This window comes from Papaver somniferum, chromosome 3, assembly GCF_003573695.1.
Source record: "Papaver somniferum cultivar HN1 chromosome 3, ASM357369v1, whole genome shotgun sequence".
NCBI lineage: Eukaryota > Viridiplantae > Streptophyta > Magnoliopsida > Ranunculales > Papaveraceae > Papaver > Papaver somniferum.
The window spans coordinates 90,780,295-90,800,267 of NC_039360.1; the positions used below are offsets into that span (position 1 = coordinate 90,780,295).

General features: G+C 35.3%; 1 protein-coding gene across 2 annotated transcripts; it reads left to right on the plus strand.

The window, feature by feature from the left end:
* The first annotated feature begins 11,379 nt into the window (after positions 1–11,379).
* LOC113356797 (MADS-box protein JOINTLESS-like) lies at positions 11,380–15,150 on the plus strand. Of its 2 annotated transcripts, none has more exons than XM_026600020.1 (9): positions 11,380–11,577; positions 11,867–12,072; positions 13,198–13,276; positions 13,471–13,532; positions 13,629–13,728; positions 13,822–13,863; positions 14,401–14,442; positions 14,540–14,733; positions 14,839–15,150. In XM_026600020.1, the coding sequence occupies exons 2-9, from the start codon at positions 11,891–11,893 to the stop codon at positions 14,855–14,857; spliced, it is 720 nt and encodes a 239-aa protein (XP_026455805.1). In that variant the 5' UTR covers positions 11,380–11,577; positions 11,867–11,890; the 3' UTR covers positions 14,858–15,150. The 2 variants fall into 2 exon arrangements, with proteins under 2 accessions (XP_026455805.1, XP_026455806.1); XM_026600021.1 differs by having other exon boundaries at positions 11,870–12,072.
* The last annotated feature ends 4,823 nt before the right edge of the window (positions 15,151–19,973 follow it).

Genomic DNA, 19,973 nt, shown 5'->3' on the forward strand with positions numbered 1-19,973 from the left:
GATTAGTCTTATTCCATAAAACTTAAAGCTTTTAGGGAGTTAAACTTAATTGTGCTTTTACACTTTAGGTTGCTTTCTAGGAAGAATTCACATATGCATCTTTTACTGTGGTTGTGATGAAATCAGGGAATTAGCGGGATAGACTTGCGATCAAGATATCCTAGGACTTTTAATAAATTAGAGATTAAAATACCAATTCTAGTCATTGATGAAAATACATGTTTGTGAATGATACTATCCCGTGACCAATATCTTCTTCTATTGATTATTCCAATTATTTACTTTGCTTTCAATTATTTTTATTGCATTGATAAAAAAATCCCCCCTTGGTTACTTAACAATCTGAAAATTGCATTACAACAATTGCCTCTCTGTGGAAACGAGCTCTTTCTTATCACATACTTCATTCATTTTAGATAACTATGAGATGATAAACAATAATCAAGGTAGGTTTACTAACTCATCTTCTTTATTATCAATAATATCTTGATAAGAAAAAACTTAGAACTCCCTCCTTCTTCTTGCTCAGATTTAGTCCTTTTGGACTAGATCTGAGCAAGGATTTATAGTTTTTTATGAATAAAAATAATCTTATTTGTGTTTTTAGGTTTTGTTTTTGTTATTTTTGGTGTGTATGGACACATTTCTTACTGTTTGGGCGATATTTTTTTCGTCTTTTGGACGATTTTTTCTTCGCTTTAATAGCGATTCTTTCAAATCTACGTGGTGTTTCTTGGTTTGCTATTCTCGATTTATCAAGAACATCAACGATTCTGCTCGGCGTCGCTTTGATTCATTTTCAACAAGAGGGATTTAGGGCACCCTGATTCATTTGGATCTACAAGATTTTGGGCAAAATACTCCATTTCATTTGGAGCATCTCTTATTAAAGAAGATAATCATTTTAAATGGTCGGAGTTGATTCCAGTTCACACCATCATTCATCACTACTACATCTACAAAAATTGGATGTCTTTGCGGTTCATGGCTCTTTATCTTCTCGATGTACTTGCAATTGGTGTCGTCATTTATATTTGGGTTTTGATTATCTTGTATTTTGGTGTTTTTAATAATCTTGTAAGCAATCATTTAATCATCATTTTGGTTTGAATGAATTGAAATGTGATTTTACCAAAAAAAAAAAAAAAACTAACTCATCTTATTTAAATATTATTTGTGTTCTCTTTGATGTAAAATATATCTTCTTCTCTTGTTCTATTTTAAATTGAATAGAGTAATTATATACAATCTTTGATTTGATAATATGAATGATCTAAAAACTGAATTGGAAAGATTAATTAAATTAAATGTAAATATAATGTACAAAAGGAAGAGTTCATGTTTTTCCTTTAGATGGAACTTCGTTTCGTACTAACGGCGGTAATGATACCCAGTAGGAACTTGTGCTTCCTGGCCATTAATGGCGGTTTTTCGTGCCGGATAACGAAAATGAAATGGGTAATGATCCCCGAGAGCAGATGGGTATGATCCCATAAGAACTTTTGTTCCTGACCATTGATGGCGGATGTCTGTGCCGGTAAAAGATAGGTGGGTGTACGAACCAAGGGCATTCGTACCGCGAACTCATAAACTAAAATGAATTGAATAATAACTCAAAAACTAACTCGGGTGTTGTGAAATTATAAACAAAATCGTTGCATGCATTTCATGTGTAATTAATTGCGATGTTTGTATATTTTTTAGAGGATGAGAAAGTATGCCTATTGAGCCGTCAACTCACCCCAATTGACATTTTTTGTAGATTTCCTTAAATGGTGGAAGTGAAACTTTAAAATAAGATGGATTGTTGACCGTATTGTTTTGTTATTATCTTTTGAAGTGTAATTTGATTTTAATATTTTTTTGAGAATGTTGTTAGTGGATTTATATAATTAATTAAATTCATGTATAAGAATAATTCCTCAATTTTAGTGAAGTAATTATATAAAAATAACATTTTTGTCTCTTTCCGACCCGTAAGGCTTTGAATTCAGATCTTCATACGGATTCGATCCTGGTCTGGAACTCGGGGTGTTACAGTAAAAGTCTATATAGCTGTACGACTTAGTCTCATTAGAAGATATAATAGAATAAACTTCTGAGTGAGAGATAAGTTTTAGTCTCTACATAACTTTTGTTGATGAAGTTCCTCCAAGCTCCTCAATAGATGTTTTTCTTCAATTGGTGAACGTCGTGAAGTCTAAAGCTCAACTACACATTCTACCCTAATCCGAGAAATAGCTATAAGTGGACTAGAAATCAAGTATATAGTTTTGATCATCTAAACTTGACAAACAAGCTTGAGATAACAACGCTCTAACAGAGTTACTCTAGTTTAAGTTTTAGGCCTAGTTTTAATTTCACATACAACACTGTATTGAGTCAATTTATTTTCAAAAGATTTCGATGACCATTTTACGTGCCAAAAGATACAATTTCATAGAACTTCCTTTCCTTCGGTTCAAGTAGGGAAAAAAATAGTTTATTCTCTTTTATAGAAATCTCAACGCCAATGGTATGTTCCTTACTCAAGTTCCACTCTGGATGTGGCAGTATTTCACCAAAATGAAAACTGAAACTATTGAGTAGTCGACATCATGTCAATTGCTAAATCCCTTTTGAAGAACAACTTGGAACTCATAAAACAATATACTTCTCGACGATATTTTTACACGAAAACAAAGATAATATTGTAAAAAAAAAAGAGCATATAAACAGAGTTTGAACTGTGTTTTGATCTATTTCTCCGTCCACTTTCTATTTTAATGGGTTTTACCCATTTATCTCGAGAATGTCCTGCAGTATTCGTGTAGTAATTTCCTTTGATATATTTATTTCGCTTAAGCTCTTCGACTGTTCATTTATGCTAAGAAATTGTCCTTACAAGTGAATTGCGCAAGAATAGAAGAGAAACCGAGATGTCATATTTCTTCTCTCTAGTTTTTCTTGAACTTTTTGTTCTTCTTAAACGAAGCTGCAAATATTTTGACGTGTCAAGTGTGTATATGCCCTCTTAATTAGGAACCCTTATTTTGGGCATACCAAAATCTTTCTAGACATACAAAGCAATAATCCTAACTTGGGTGACCTTATAAGGGGTAGTTCAATTACGTATATGTCCTTAAATCTTTTAAATTACTAATCTATCCCTAAACCTAATACAAAACCTATAATCAATAAACCTAAATTCAGTTTCATTCAACCCCTTCTTCTTCTTCCTCCTCCACAACCGAACCTCTTCTTTTTTTTTCATCGTATCATCGTCGAAATTTAATCGTCGATTCGTGAAAATTTAGTCGACGATTAAACTCATCTATATAGTGGGTCGTCGTAAGCCAATATCTCGTTCTAATCGATCGATTGAACAACCTATTGAAGAAGAAGAAGATTTCGAGAGTGAAGAACAAACTCAAAATCAACCACAAAATCAACCGGAAGAAGAGATTTAAGAAGAACCAACTCCGGAAATGAGAATAAGAAGGTTAGTTCTACAAACCCATCTCGTATTTGATGTTTTTGATTGGTACGATAGATTTAATTCGTCAAAAACATGTTTGTGCGGCGGTTACAGGGTTTGGTTCGGCGTAAAAAAAACCTTAGATGTGCGCCGAGCTGTTCTTGAAACTGAACCCTGAAAGTGCATATGAACGGCTCGGCTTACAATGCATATTAGTTTTGATCCGAACTTAAGGACACATAGCCTAATTTTTAGGATCGACTTATTCGATGGTGTTAAATTTGAGCCGAATTTGTGTTGTGTGAATTCTATAAATTTTGCATATCTATAGGATCGGCTTATATGGTTGTATTAGTTTTGCGCCGAACAAATGTTTTTGAATTTCAGAAATTTTGCATGTGTTTAGGATCGGCTTATATGGTAGTATTAGTTTTGCGCCGATTAGTGTTGTTTGAATTTCATGAATTCTGCATGTGTAGGATCGTCTTATTTGTATGACACCAATTTGCGCCGAATATATGTTTGAATCATAATTCTAGATTCGGCTTATTCGATAGTATTAGGATTGAGCCGAATATCATTGTTAAAATTCATAAATTTTATAAATGTAAAGGATCGGCTTATTATATGATATCATGTTGCGCCGAATACAAGTTTCAATTCATAATTATAGGTTCAACTTATTCGATAGTTTTCGTTAGCCGAATATGTAGAGTCGGCATATAAGTCTTTGGTACTTATGAGCCGAACTACTCTCTGTGTAAGGTAAGAAAAATGTTAAGACATAGTTCGGCGTATATGTGCTATTTAAGATAAGCCGAACCTTCTTATTTTCTTACAAGTATTTGGCATTCCAAATCCCTTTGTTCTTCGAATTAGTCTTATAACTTTCATACTTGTGTCAGGACCAATGCATCTACAAAGAGGAAGAATATGGAGGTAACACCTTCTGCTTCTAAAACTCCCGATCCTAGAGGAGGAGGTAAAAAAAATTGGGAGCGGGAGGTAGAGGAGGAATTTTAGAAGAAGAAGCTGAACAAGTAAGAATTGAAAGACAAGAAGAAGTAATAGTTGAAGATGAAGAAGTTTATGATAATCAAGAAGTTCATCAAGAAACACAACCCCAAGGAAAACCCAAGAAAGACAAGAAAGGTAAGAAGGTGGAAGAACCCGAGAAAGAGAAGGACGATGATGATCGAGGATCACTTGTTTACACATTCCTGATGAAGATGACGTAATTACACCTCGATCAGATGGTTTGCCTCATGGTCTTCCGAAAGATGGAGGAAATGTGTTGATTGGTTATGCCGAATCTTGGGCGAAGAGAATTTATGAGACTCCTGATCACAGTCGTGCAGTCCGAGTATTGAGACACCAGAGGGCAGCGGAATGAAGTCTTGATGATGAGGTTCCTGAGGTGATTGCTTACGTACAAGCCAGTGCTTTATGGCCTTCCATCAATTATGGTCATAAGGAATATGATAGTGTGTCGGCCTCTGCCTTTACCGAGAGATTCTGTCCAGAAACTTACACATTTCAATTACCTTTTGGAGAGATGGAAATCACTCGTGATGAGGCTAGTAAGATTACATGCCTTAAAGCAAGGGGTAGAAGTGTGGATGCTGATTTTTATGACATGAGTTGGGATGAGCTCTACAATTTTTACCGGGAAAGTCTTGGTTGGGGTAATTACAAAACTGAGTTGCAGTTTTGTCGATCCGTTAAAGATGTCGATTCTGTATGCACCCCCAATGGCAGAAATAAGAAGAATAAGAAGATCAAGCTGACTAACTTGAAAAAGGAATTTGAGAACACAAAGGAGAGAGTAAATAAAGGTTTGTTGGTAATGGATCCCGTCAAAGTGAAGCAAACCGGAACTGCCTACTTGCTTTATACTGTTGGTAGAGACATCTTTCCCGACCTTACCGGAAACAAGGTAAATGCTAATTATCTCCAATTGGTAAAGAATCTTGAAACTTGTAACAAGTATGCTTGGGGAACGGTTACGCTCGCTTACCTGCTGGACCAACTTTCCACCGCGTCTAGGTTGACAAGTACAAACATCGGAGGAAACTTCACTTTGCTCCAGGTAACTTTTGGGAGTTCAGAGTATGGTTCGGCTTAAAACCATAAAATCGTATAAGCCGAACTTATTATTTATTTGGTTCGGCTTATAATACTTGATCCATATAAGCCGAACAGTTCTCTGAGTTTGCAAACTTTATTCTTAATTTGATGTTTCCAAGTAAAAATTGTTTCTATCACTTCAATTCCTTTGATTTTTGAATGTGGTTTATTGGATGTAGGTGTGGATATATGACCATTTTCCAATTTTGAACTTGGCCAAAGTATTTGAGAAGGATGTCGATTATGCTGATACAGAGCAAACTGCAGTACGGTACGCGTACGAGGACTCGAAGAAAAGGAACAAAAAAAAGTTGGTGGCAAGTTTGAGAGAGACGTTAGACCTAATGGGTGTTGATGATGTCGTTTTTCGACCATATGAGAAGGAAGATGAAGAAGATTAAGTTTTTGAAGATGAGGATATGCCGGTAGGTATGTATCATGGGTCATTGTTTTATCCCGGTGGTTATGTTATATACGATCCTCGGCGAGTACTCCGTCAATTTGGATGCATCCAAAAGGTTCCTTTGTTTGATGAGAAATTCAGGTTGTTACCAAAGAGTGGTACTGGAACTAAAAGCACCACTTCATCTTGGGAACCAAAGTATGATCCTGATCCCACCCTTGAGTTTTGGAATAACTTAGACGATCACACATTAGATGCGTCCATGTTAACACCTTTACTTGATGATCCATGTGAAGAGGATCCGGGATATATGGATTGGTATAACCAAATTTCTCATCCCTTCATTATCAATAAGAAAAGTTAAAAGGTAGATGATAAGGGGAAGGCGAAGGCAATCAAGATCACCAACAAGTCTACTTCCGAAGATGTAGTCAACGCTTTCAAGATAATGGTAAGAATTACTTCACTTTATACTATTTTCATATATTAGTTATGGTAAAAATGTCTTCAACCTCACGGTTATAAGTTCTTGACAAACAAAAAAATAGGTTTCGCGGGTAGGGAGATGTTGAAAAAAATGAAGGCCAAACTTGGTTGCAAAACAACAATGACCGTGGAAGAACAAAAATACCTCTACAACAAGTGGGATGCAATCATCAACAAAGGACAAGGACCCGAGGAACCCGCACAAAGGCCTCCTCGGCAATGTAATCCGCTGCCACCCAGACATCTCCTTTTGGACCTCCTCTCATCATTGTCTTGTAGAATTCTTTATTACGGCGTAGGGTTTATAACAATCGTTGCCTAATATAGTTGACTTCATCTTCATGGGGCACCGGATTGTTCCCATCCTTAAAAGGACCAAGTTGTTCCGCCGTGACGTAATATCCACAATTTCCATCACCTTTTACGTCGTCCATTGCTACAATATGCTCATGAATTATTGGCGATAGATCTTCCAAGTAGTTATTGTATATAAAATTGATAGGCCTAAAATAGTTACCGGACTTATCTCTTTTGGGTCCTCTCATCCTGCCAATTTCATGTACGGTCCTTTTCTCCTTTATCTTAGTTTGTGAAGGATACATGTTACCCTTCCCCTTGACATCCTCTCTTTACTATCCTTTGCTTGAGACGAACAATCATTCTCATTAACCTCTTTGTTACTTGTTTCGGCTTTTTGAATACTCAGACGACCTCGTTTTCTTGGAACTTTGACTTCTTCCTCCTTCATCAACTTCTCAATTTCCTTCTTTGCATTTTCATACCTTGCTTCATGGTAGTCAACGCCGGATGGATCCCTTTTAGTAGCCAATAGTTCCTTGTTGGCTTGTCTAATTTGAAAATTATTCATTTTATTACTCTTCCTACCTTTCAGATCACTCTTCCCCGGTTCCAAAATATTTTCTTGGGTGAAAGGATACATGACCGGCAGCATGTTGTCCCATAGGATTTTCTTTTGAGCTCGGAACATATTCCTATACATCTCCGCCAATTTTTTCCCATTTGTCGTGTCCCATATCTCTAGATCATCCTCGTCGTCTTCGGTTGGGAGAGGATCGAAGCTTAATTGTTTCCAAAAATGATCAATATCCTCAAATGGTATGATACCATCCTTGTACCGAAGTAGGTCGTGGCGGCATGGAAGTCCCATAGATGTCTTCATTTTACAAACACACTCTTCCTCCAAGTTGGCTCCTAATGTCTTAATAAAATCCACTTCTTGCATCAACAAGTCGATGCATAGATGGGAGACTCTATAAGTTAATTCCGTAGCCAATTACTACCATAATTCATGTGTCTAAACATAAGGTTATGCTCGAACGCACTTTAATTCTCACAACATCACTTTTGAAATATTCATCAATTGCATCAAAAACCGTGACAAAAGTGTCAACACATCCAAAAAGGTTCTTCTTCAACCGATAATGATCCGACTCTACCATACTTGTGGCTTGGTTGTCGAAGTGTTTGTGCCGATTTGTGAAACAACACACGAACCTTTCTTTATTAGGTTCCAACACATCTTTGACCAAGTAAGTAATGACATCGGGGTAGTCGGTCTTCCAATGCTTAATAAGCATTTTAATTTTTTCTTCATAGATATCCTCGGTGATTGACCATACCAAAGCTTCCCATTCGCCTTGGAAAGAAGCCCACAACATCTCATTATGTTCATATGCTTTCAAGAATTCCTTTTTTTTCTTTACTCGTGTCTCCAACGGTAGTTTAGCAATATTCTCTAATTCTTTCAACTTAAGTGGTTAAATTATCGATTGGCATTTTTTCCTCACATTGCACCATATATGAAACGTGCAAAGAAAGTTGAAAGCATCCGGAAATACCTTCTTAATAGCATACATCAACGATGAATCTTGATCGGAAACGAACACTTTAGGAAGAGCACCCTCGCGGAAGATTAACTTCAATTGTTCTAACCCCCAAACATAACTCTATTTCTTCTCGTTTTTCAAGAAACAAAAAGCCACGGTGAACTCGTTTTTTAAGAAACAAAAAGCCACGGTGAACGGTGCCTTTGTCGAAGTATGCCCCACAATGTTCATCAACGACATCTCATATTTATTAGTCTTGTACGTGCAATCCAATATAATAACTTATGGGAAGCATAGAGCCAATTGGACGCATTCCGGGTGGGCAAGGAAAAGGTGTGTGACTTGACCGAAGTCATCCAACTTCTTTTGGCAAGCATAGTTATTCTTCACCCCTAACCACATTACTTGTTGCATCACCATCCTACCTTGCAAATTGAGTCTTCTAATCTTTTGTCTTGCATTGTAGATAGTTTGCATAGTCGACTTGCTATTCTTGTTGTCCGCCTTCAATTTGTTAAGAATCCTAGACGGTGGCAAACGTGCTCGTGTCATTTTATCCACTTCTAGCATCTCGTCGGGTTTGAGTCGCGCTACTTTCGCATGTCCATGAAGGTCTTTGGGACGTGGGTGGTTATGACGACAATCCATATCTTTATTCATTATCCAATATTGATCTTCTTTGTTCAAGGACTTATTCTTGAGGTTGAAAACGATCTTGAAAGGGCAATTTGTTTTCTTCGTCTTCGTCCTATTCTTTCTCTCGGTCTTCCCAACATATACGGTACCCTTTTTAACCTTGCTAGCGCCGGTTCCACTACGCTCACAAATCATTTCAAACCGATCCCCTCGGCTTTGTTGTCCTTTAACTAGTACACAATTTACCTTCATCGCGTGTTCCTCAACCCAATCAAGAACTTCGGGTTTAGTTTCCATCTCTACCTTCATTCCAAAACAAATAATTTGTAAGAAAAACTTTGGAATATTCCGACAACATTAAGGTAAACAAAAAGTTCTTACATACCAAATCATTTTGGAAGTGATCCTTGGTATCCTCGTGAATTATGTCTACTGGATCAGGTTGATTTTCCATGGGTACAGGTCCGCCAAGCACGATCTACAAAGAATATCACAAGGTTAAATACTAGAAAAGGAATGTAATAACAATGTTCGGCTAATTCGACAATCATATTATGTGCCGAACCATGAACATTTACAGGTTTCGGCTTATACGATATTCTCAATATGTGCCGAACCACGAACAATATTTTAACCCAAAAATTAACAAATTCATGTTCGGCTCATACGATAATCATATTATGTGCTGAACCTTGAACATTGAAAGGTTTCGGCTTATACAATATTCTCAATATATGCCGAACCAATAACAATATTTTAACCCAAAAATTAACATATTAATGTTCGGCTCATACGATTTTGAACATATTAGCCGAACCAATAATTATTTTTATTCCGGGCTATTCAGGATGTTGTTCGGCTTAATATGAAACTTTCATATATGCCGAACTAGTGTCTAGCAAAAGGGTTGGAATTGAAAATTATAGGTTCAGCGCATTCTGTAAACAGATTCAGTGAGCCAAACCGTTCGTCATTTGGTTGATTCGGCTCATAGATGTGAGTCGAACCTCAAACTGGTTCGCCGAACCATGAAGCAAAAATCCAAACTTTTGATAATTTTCGAGCTATAAAAGTGAGATTGAGCATAAGATAAAAGTGTACCTATATATTAGAAGTATTGGGTTCCTCATATATGTACTCATCATCTGGATTTGGCTCATAAAAATCACCATCTTGAGTTTGTGTTTGAGTTTGAGCTTGAGTTTGAGTTTGTGTAAAATCATTCTCATAATCTAAGAAATCAGCAATTTGGGAATCATTGTTGTAGTTGATATGTATTTTCCTAGGTTTTTTATATGAATTATGACCCTCCTCATCCTCCATTGAATTAAGAATTAAAATCCACTCACTTTCTCCTTCTCTTTCTCTCCTTCTTAACCAAAACTTTGATATTTTTTTTCCCCAAATTTTTCATCTAAACAACCTTTATAATTCTGAAAATTATCTTAATCACTAAACAAAATATTTAATCACTAATCCAGATTACTAACACTAATACGTAAAGGATAGATTTACCATTAAATTTTTTTTGGGTTAATGGAATATCTAATTTTGTTATTTCACAACCTTTTTTGTCTTTATTCAGTATGCCTAGAAAGATTTCAGTATACCTAAAATCAGAGTTCCTAATTAGGCCCTTACCACAGATATCTAAGGACTGGTTTTATCTTGGCCCACATTGCAATATTCGGGGACTCTCCACTACGCAGCGTGTTGATTTTCTTGTATTATGTATTATGCATTTACACGATTCACATTAACTTTCCAGCTGTATGATTTTACATTCTAGCTATGCATTTATGTAAATTAAACACCATCAAAAGAAAACTTACCCCAATTTTGTAGAGCATTGTAAAAATGGGACATCTGACCATCCACAAAGAAATGTGAAAGTGAAAACTGAAATGACGTCGAAACTAAATTTTACGTACAACAAAGCATAGCCATACACTTGTGATCCTATTAATCTTGAAAAATATCAAATCAAAATTAATTGCTGTGAACAACTTCAATGGAGTTTTTAAGTACCTTTCTCTTTTGTTTTGAAAAGCAAAATTATGTATTGAACTTTTAGTATAAAGCAAATTACCATTTTCAAACTACATCATGTCATGAGTCACATGCATGACAAAACTGGATAGAGTTTAACAGTATGATCAACGCGAAATATCTAATCTAATCAGTGTTTTTTTTACTTAATCGAGGATCAAGAAAAACCCATATTCCAAAATATGAAATCAGCAATCAATCTAAATCGATTTCTTATAGTAAAAAAACTGTCTAGATGAATTTTTTAAGTTATATTTGGAGATTCAAATGGGTTATAAAAGGGTATCATAATTGCACTATCACTGTTGGCGGCATGGCCAACTTGTACGTAAAGAGAACGTCCACACAAAATTGAAAACCCTTTTTTTTTAAACAATAAGTCAGTCAGTCTACTCAGAGAATGAGAGAGAGAAAGAGCTTCTTTTTATAGCAAAACTGATTCTTTTTTTCTCTCTTTCTACAAAACAGTCCTGTTGGTGGGTTATAGTTTGTGTTGGATGAATCTTCAACACCACTACTACTACAACTGAAAGTTAATCCAAATACCCCAACAACAACTTAGAAGAAAACAGGTAAAAATGAACTAGTGTTTGTTTCTCCGAATTCTTTTCTTTAGTGGATTTTAGATGGTTTTCATGACAAGATTTAAAAGTGGTTATTTAGGGTTTTTGTTGTTTTTATGTTTTGTGACTTAATTTGGAAAAAAAGTTCTGTTTGTTCTTACTGTTTTTACCCAAAAACTAAACTTATTTTTTTACCAATTTTATGATCTTTTTATTTGTTTATTCATAAAAAAGATTATTATCTGGTATAAATTATTTCTTCTTCTATTATTTGGATTTGTTCATGATGATGAAAAAGAAGAAGATCAAGAAAATAAGAATAATGGCAAGAGAGAAGATTCAGATCAAGAAGATAGATAATACAACAGCTAGACAGGTGACTTTCTCAAAGAGAAGGAGAGGGCTTTTTAAGAAAGCTGAAGAGCTTTCTGTTCTTTGTGATGCTGAGGTTGCTCTAATCATCTTCTCAGCCACTGGAAAACTCTTTGAATACTCTAGCTCAAGGTATAACACTCTCTCTGCTTCTTTTATCTCCTTTATTGTCTGTTCTTTATAACGACTGGTGTTTAGAGGGCCGGAAAGAGAGCAGATAATGAACAAGTATAGTAGTGATGAGACATGTTATATCTTTGATCTGTTGATCTAAGTCAGAGATCTCTTGAAATAAAGAAAAGATCACAACAAAAACATTAAGAAGTCTCTGAATTTGTCGAGCAAAAATAAACTAGATACTCTTCAATAACACTGGAAAAAGGTTACGCGCGTACATCGAAATCATGGAAAGTAGAAGAAGTAGCAGTACTGTAGTATGGGTTTACCCCTCTTTTTTTTGGTAGTATTTTGGTGATGATGAGCTCTGGTTTAAAGATCCGTAGGATTTCATACCAAACTAAGCAGATATATATAGGATTCTTTCATGACTAACAGTTTTTCGTCTTAATGGGGAACCAGGATATATTTCCGTGGTCTCTGCAATAGTAGTATACTGTGCAGTATATATTTGACAACTAACTAGCTAGCTTAATTTAGTACTGTCACTGGAATCCATGAAGTGGGGTGGTGAGCTTATGACTATAAGGTTGAAAATCGATTACAAGTCAGTATTCGATGCATCTTAAAGATCTTCACGTTCATAGTACTAAGAAATTAGGACTTAGTTTGTACTTAAACTTCAATGTACTACATATGTTAGCTAGATTTTGTAAATTTTATCTGCGTGATTCTTATATTGCTCAGTATGAGACGGTTTATGTATGTGTACTGGGGGTTAAGGGTATAGAGCCAATCTTAACTAAGCTTGTCACAAGTTAAATTCTAGCGAGTATATATAGACGGAGAACATTAACATATATAGCTTGATGGATAGTTATTATTATACTACATAATATGATTATGATTTCTTGCTGATTCATATATCTATATATCCTTGGTTAATATGATCGAAAGTGATGCATAAGCTCAGATTGAGCAAAAGAAATAATCATGTGTATGCTCAGTTATAGCCGATCATGAACCATATAACTATAGTACACTCATTATCTATATATATGCATCCACAATGTCGAGGAATTTCATGCACTGTAAAAATCTAATACATGATATTCTGGTGGCTTCTTTTTTCTTTTACAGCATGAAGGATATACTCGAAAGACACAATCTACATTCTAAGAATCTTCAAAAAATGGCTCAGCCGTCCCTCGAACTGCAGGTATGTAAGAGCTTTCTTTCATGTACATATATATCATTCAACTAAAACTCAGTCATGCATACTTATGTGGAAATGTAAATAAATGGGCGAAATCCAGAATGTAATTTCATATACTCCAATGATCGATCAAGAACTATATATTATGCTTGACTGGATATTAAGAATGAAGAAATTTTGTGTGTTCGGTTTTTTAGCTAGAAAACAGCAGCTATGCGAGGTTGAGCAAGGAAGTTGTAGAGAAGAGCCATCAATTGAGGTATACTTATTAGCTATGAGTCTATATTGCATTACTAAATGCTGAGAGAGGTTAAAATTAAACAAAGTATCTGCAAGTAGACTAATGTATGTACAGGCAGATGAGAGGAGAAGAACTCCGTGGTTTGAACATTGAAGATTTACAACAGCTAGAGAAATCACTTGAAGCAGGATTGAGCCGAGTTCTTGAAACAAAGGTTTCTTCATTTTGAACTCCTTATAGTGAATGAGCATTTGTTTATCTTTATTTATATGACTCATATGCTCGATTGATTTTTCACTGTGAACAGGGTGAACGAATAATGAAGGAAATCGACACCTTACAAAGAAAGGTATGAGATCACTTTTTTTTTGTCATTAAAATAAAACTATAACGTTAAATCCAGTAGTTTGATATTTTAGTTCGTTTTTCGGGCTTCAAAAAACAAGAAAATACATTGTAATTTTTGTTCTTCCTCTTCTGCTTGATAAAGAACTGAGAAAAGGTGTGAAAATTTGACTGGACATAATACGATCATTTAAAAAAAAAAATCCCTGTATGAGCCCTTCATAATACCAACCATATGAGGTTATATATATGTATGTACCTCAAGGTGTGTCCTTAAGCTAATGTACGTGGAGTATATGATAATCACATTTGAAACTAAAATTTATGGCGTAATAAAATTATTTTGAAGATAACCTCAGTTTGAATAAAATAATCCTGTTACTATGTATACGTCCTGTTGTAATTTGAAGACAGAAATTGTGACTTTATATCATAGCAGCTATTAGTATTTAAGCTGATCGGTATTATGAAGTACTACAACAATAATTTACGTCCCATTGAGTTCAAGTGATCTTATTAATATATTTTTCTTAATTTGCAGGGATATCAGTTGATGGAGGAGAATGAACGACTACGGCATCAGGTGAGACTAGTTTCCTGATATACAGTATTCTTTAACTTTTAATGATTTCAGGTGGCATAAATAAATATAATCCGGTCATCCGGTATGGAAAATGCAGATGTTAGGGAAATCTAAGAGCAGAAAAGAGGCCGGTGTTGTTGATTCTTCCTCCCAAAATGTGGTCCTTAATGAAGAAGCAGGCCAATCTTCAGATTCTGTCTCCAACGTCGTTGTTTGCAACAACTCGCCGACTAGTGGTCCTCCTCCTCCTCCTCGGGACTATGACAGTTCCGATACCTCTCTCAAGTTGGGGTAAGATATGCTAAATCCACTTGGTTGAATAATATTCCTACCTATCTTCTTTTACTAAGTATCAATATACCAAATAGTTTGATTGAGTTTTCCTTGTGGATTCAGGTTACCCTTCTCGAGCTAGGCTATATGTGATGTTGATGGAGATGCGATGAAGATGGATGGATATGATTATGCTCGACAAATAAAGTTATATATATTAAGCAGGAGAAATTGTGATGGAAAATGAAATATTCATATGAAAACTTGTTATTAGGGTTTTCATTCAATTTCAATTTGATGAACCAAACAATTCTTAAGATCAAAACGAACCTTTGCGCACTATTCTGGCTTCCTAGCTAGATATTGTACTATTGTTGTATATTAATGCTGCATGTATGAAGTAGCATAAATTAATGAGCCATGTTGTTGTCTTCAGCCCGTGGCTATATTCTTTTACCGCTGAGAACGGCTAACTATATAGAAAACCCACGACTAGAGAGAGTTTCTCCATCAGTTATGAGTTATGATTTAACTAAGATTTTCTCCATCAGCTATGAGTTATGATTTAACTAAGACGTACAATGAGCCAGCGCGACAATGACCATCAGATAATTCAAATTAAAACATGCTATGGGGAAAAAGAAAAACTACTTAGCGCTAACGGGAAATCTTCTACTTCAAAGATTGGTTGAACTCCTGGTATGGGAAATCTTCATCTAACGGGAGCAAGTCCATAATCTATGTCTCTGCTTGCTGGTTTACATGAAAAGCAAGATGTGACTTAACTTCCATGAAAATTGTTGTGAGTCGGGACAGTTTGTCAAGAGCATAAACCACCATTTGTGCTCCTAACACAGAGTGAATCGATTATAATCCCCGTCTTTGCTTGGTGGTTTATATGAAAAGCAAGATGTGACTTAACTTGCATGAAAGTTGCTTTGAGTCCTGACAGTTTGTCAAGAGCATAACCACCATTTGTGCTCCTACAACAGAGCGAATCATAATACGTGGCATATTCATAACAAGTTACACTAGGGAAACCAGATCTGCAAATGAGAGCTTAATTGCCTCTCATAGACAAACATTTGGAATAATTCCATCTTTCATGTTCCATTGTACCTTACATTTGGAACAGATTATGGAAGTTCAAGTCTAATGGTGGAAGGTAAAATAGATTCCAAAAACGTTAATCCGAATTGCATTGAGCGTCACTCCAAACTGCATTCAATCTTGACCCACAAAATCGACGTTCAGAAAGGGACAATCAGTTTTAGAAACGTAATCAACCACAAGATTGAGTGCAATTCAGAATGACGCTCAACGCAATTCAGATTGACATTTTAGTTTGGATTCCAAGCTATCTTCCATGAAATCTTAGAACATGCCTTGGAAAAAATGTGGATGAACCCAAGTTGTAAGTCATTTGACTAGACATTCCATACTTTTTCCAAATCTGGAATAGCTTGGAAGTCATTTGACTACAAAAAATGAGCACAATTCGAGATTAACGGTTTAAATTAAGAGCGGTATATGGTGAGGCTTGTTATCTTGAATTGCGTTCATTTATGTAGGAATGTAACGTCTTATAAGAGGAACATATCACCAAAATATTAGACTTAAATTCATTGTCGTTTGGGTTTTGCGGAGAAAATGATGCAAATCATGTCTGACCTTGTCCATCTTAGAGTGTCCATGGATCCTCCCTCTATATGTATATTAAAAGAAAATTTCATTATAACTTTTTTATTGAAAACAATCATCACCAGAGAATGTATAGTTATATGTTATTAAAGATGGTAGTATAACAAATGATTGTTTATGCTAGAACTATATATATAACAAATATTACTGTCTGGACAGAAATTTATCTATTATTTTTGCATCAAACTTTACTGGATGGATATAAAGACCTTGATAAAGTCTTAAAAAATTTGATCGAAGAAAGAGAAAGCTTTTCGAGCAACCCGTTTTAATATATAGATCCAGCTCAATTATTGATAGAATCAATACTCTGACATTTCTTGAAATGTCTCTTCTAATTCATATTCGCAATTGGATCGTTTTTTTAGGTAACAAATACATTCTAAGCATTGCGTCGGTCATGTATATATTGTTAGAGCACTGCTCGGTCGAACTCGCAAGCGTTGCTATCTCAAGCTTGTTTGTCAAGTTTAGTTGATCAAAACTATATACTTGATTTCTAGTCTACTTATAGCTATGTCTCGGATTAGGATAGAATGTGTAGATGAGCTTTAGACTTCACGGAGCTCATTGATTGAAGATGAAGATCTACTGAGGAGAGATTGGAGGAACTTCATCAACAAAAGGTATGTGGAGACTAAAACTTATCTATCACTTAGAAGTCTATTTTATTCTATCTTCTAATGAGACTAAGTCGTATAGCTATATAGACTTTTATATTATTCTCGTTTGATATTTCGAGCTGAGTTAATCTCGCGTATCTATTACTTGAAATATGTGTTGGAAGTTTTTTTCTTTAACTGTGTTCATCATTATTCTTGACGAGTTTAGTTGGAGACAATTTATTTGTTGGAAACTAAATATTAAGTCAAAAGATGATCATGTGGAAATTGCCTTGAAACATCTTACACGATTTATGTGAGACAATCATTTGATGTCGACTTGGAAAGTTTCGTATTGATCATTCGATCACTTGAAAATTACTTGAAGCTAATGGTATGTGTGAGACATCCATTGTCGTATTCTAAGGATGTTTCAATGATTGAAATGAGAGTTTAGAGCAATTTACCATGTCTGGATACAACATGGTATGCATACCTAGTATGCGAACTGTATTGTTATAATTCAGGTTCCGGGAACCTTGTTTGCGTACCTAGTATGCGAATGGTTTTACCTGTAAAGGTCTGTGAACCTTGTTTGCGTACTTGGTATGCGAACGGTTTCACCTGAGTTGGGTCCGGGACGGCTGTTCGCATACCTGGTTTGCGAACGGCTGGAAGGCCAAGGTCCAGAACTGTTGTTTGCGTACCTGGTTTGCGAGTGGTTAAGTTCTAAAATCGGTTAAGTATGATTCTCATACTCATGAACTAAAACATTTATGAATTAAGGAATGCAATCTTTGTAAACCGCGGCTTAATGTTCATGAATTGATTCTTGTATAAGTATTTTGTATGAGTACGAATCAATCCGATTTTGTTTCAATTTATTCATATATATTTCTGTGAGATAGTGAACAATTGAACAACTCTATGTGAAACATATTTAGATTCATTTTATTATCTTTCATTATTGATTAATCATCATATTTGATCTAGAAGTGTTAGATGAATATCGTTAAGACAAAAGTGTTCATATGGCTAACTTCGGTTAACTGTTATTGAGACAACTCAATATACACGTTTAGGTACGGTTACACATATCTAAATGAAGGTATATTTCATTTGTGTGTAACAATTAAGGCCATCTAACGGTGGAGATTAATTGCTTTATTATTAAGCAGACTTAGCTTGAATCTTAAATCAGGATTTCATCTAACGGTGAATATTAAATGCTTTGTTACTAAGCTATCTTAGATTTGATTGTAAGCAACCCTGATTTTAAAGACTATATAATGGAGAACTGTTAGAGCATAGCTCGGTTGAACCCACCAAGCGTTGGTATGTCAAGTTTGGTTGTCATATTTTAGTGATCCAAGACTCATTTAAAGAGTCGCTTGATTATGTACTAGAGTCAACTTCGTATAGGTTAGCTTGAAAGTATTAGGATATGAGCCATTACAAGTATTGCGAAGACTTGAAGAAGTGAATAAGTAAAGAGCTACAACGACAACATCATCCTTCCACTTGAGGTTAGTGATATTTGACTTGAACTGTTTCATTCCTAACGTATCTTTCAAGTCGTGCATATTGAAAACATAACTGCGAAGCATGAATGATTACAACTCTAGTTAGACATAGTATTAAGGAATACAATACGAAGTATAATGCTTATCTTTTGAACTTCGTATATAAGACATCGACATAATTGTTTGAATGCTATTGTGATTATGTATCGATATGAGGTGAAGATTTCATCCTAGGAAACAGTGTTTTACATTAGTTTAAAGGAAGTAAATTCATGAACTTGTTTCGCGAATCGTAAGGGAAATCGCTAGGCTTATTGGTATTGATATTAATTGCATATCTTTTGAACTACCAATATGTGTGATTAGTATAACCACTCATGACTTGTTTATGTTCTTGGTAAAATTATTCACAAGGCGTGACTTTTGTATTGGTAAGACTTTTATTAGTGAAACCGATCTTAAGTAAATCACCTGAGATGGTATGATCGATCTAGTGTTATTGGTATGACCAACTCTATGCAAAGGGGAAACGATCCTATGAAGAGGTGCAACCGATCACAAAAGGGGCATCGATCCTTGTAAGAGGTGCAACACATTTTTAGTAGATGGGGGAACCGATCCTATGAACATGTGCAACAAGTTTTTAGTGAAAGGGGAACCTATCCTGTGGATATGTGCAACAAATACAAGTAGTTACCATAAGTATGTGGGGAACCGATCCTAGTACCTAGTCAACCGAATTTTTGGAAAGCTAGTGTGACTATGCACAATACTCACATGGAGTTAGAACCGAAACTTGTTTTGGTAGAACCGTGAAACCCATGATTTGTGATTGAGTATTCTTAATCAATCACATAGTTCTTGAAAGTCAGATGAACCAATTCTAAACTCGTTTGGAAGTGTGGCAAATCGGTTTCAAGATTGTAAGTATGAAAGAGGACTTACAAAGTAAAGATGTCGACATACTTTGAACATGTGCAGTAACGCTTATCTTTTATTATTCAAAGATATTTCTTAATAGCTAAAGGAAAATCCCGGATCGAAAAAATAAGTTGAGAATCTTTTAATTAAGATTTTTAATTTTATTTTTGGAAAATGAAAATTGGTAATGTGCATTTACTAATTGGAAATTTTCTAAGAGATTTTTGGTCAATGTTTGGACAAAGCATTTCCAAAAATTATGGAAACCGAATCTGGAATATATTGCATATCTTGAGAATATTTTCGGTTTTGGAAATTCCTTGGTGTCCAAACTTCCTTGGTCTATAAATACCAAAGTTTGCATTTCTAGCAAACTAATCCTCAGAGCCAGCAAAACTACCTAGTTGTGTTGTTACTGGTGGAGCCGCCTATTCGGAGAGGAAAGTAACCTAATTAGGCGAAATCTCTTACGACCACTCAGTTTAAAGAATTCTTTGGGATTGAGAAGCTC

Coding starts and splice junctions, on each gene's coding strand:
- LOC113356797 (XM_026600020.1), top strand. CDS start 11,891: ATGGCAAGAGAGAAGATTCAGATCAAGAAGATAGATAATACAACAGCT. Junction 12,073..13,197: donor TTTGAATACTCTAGCTCAAG/GTATAACACTCT, acceptor TTTCTTTTACAG/CATGAAGGATATACTCGAAA. Junction 13,277..13,470: donor AGCCGTCCCTCGAACTGCAG/GTATGTAAGAGC, acceptor TCGGTTTTTTAG/CTAGAAAACAGCAGCTATGC.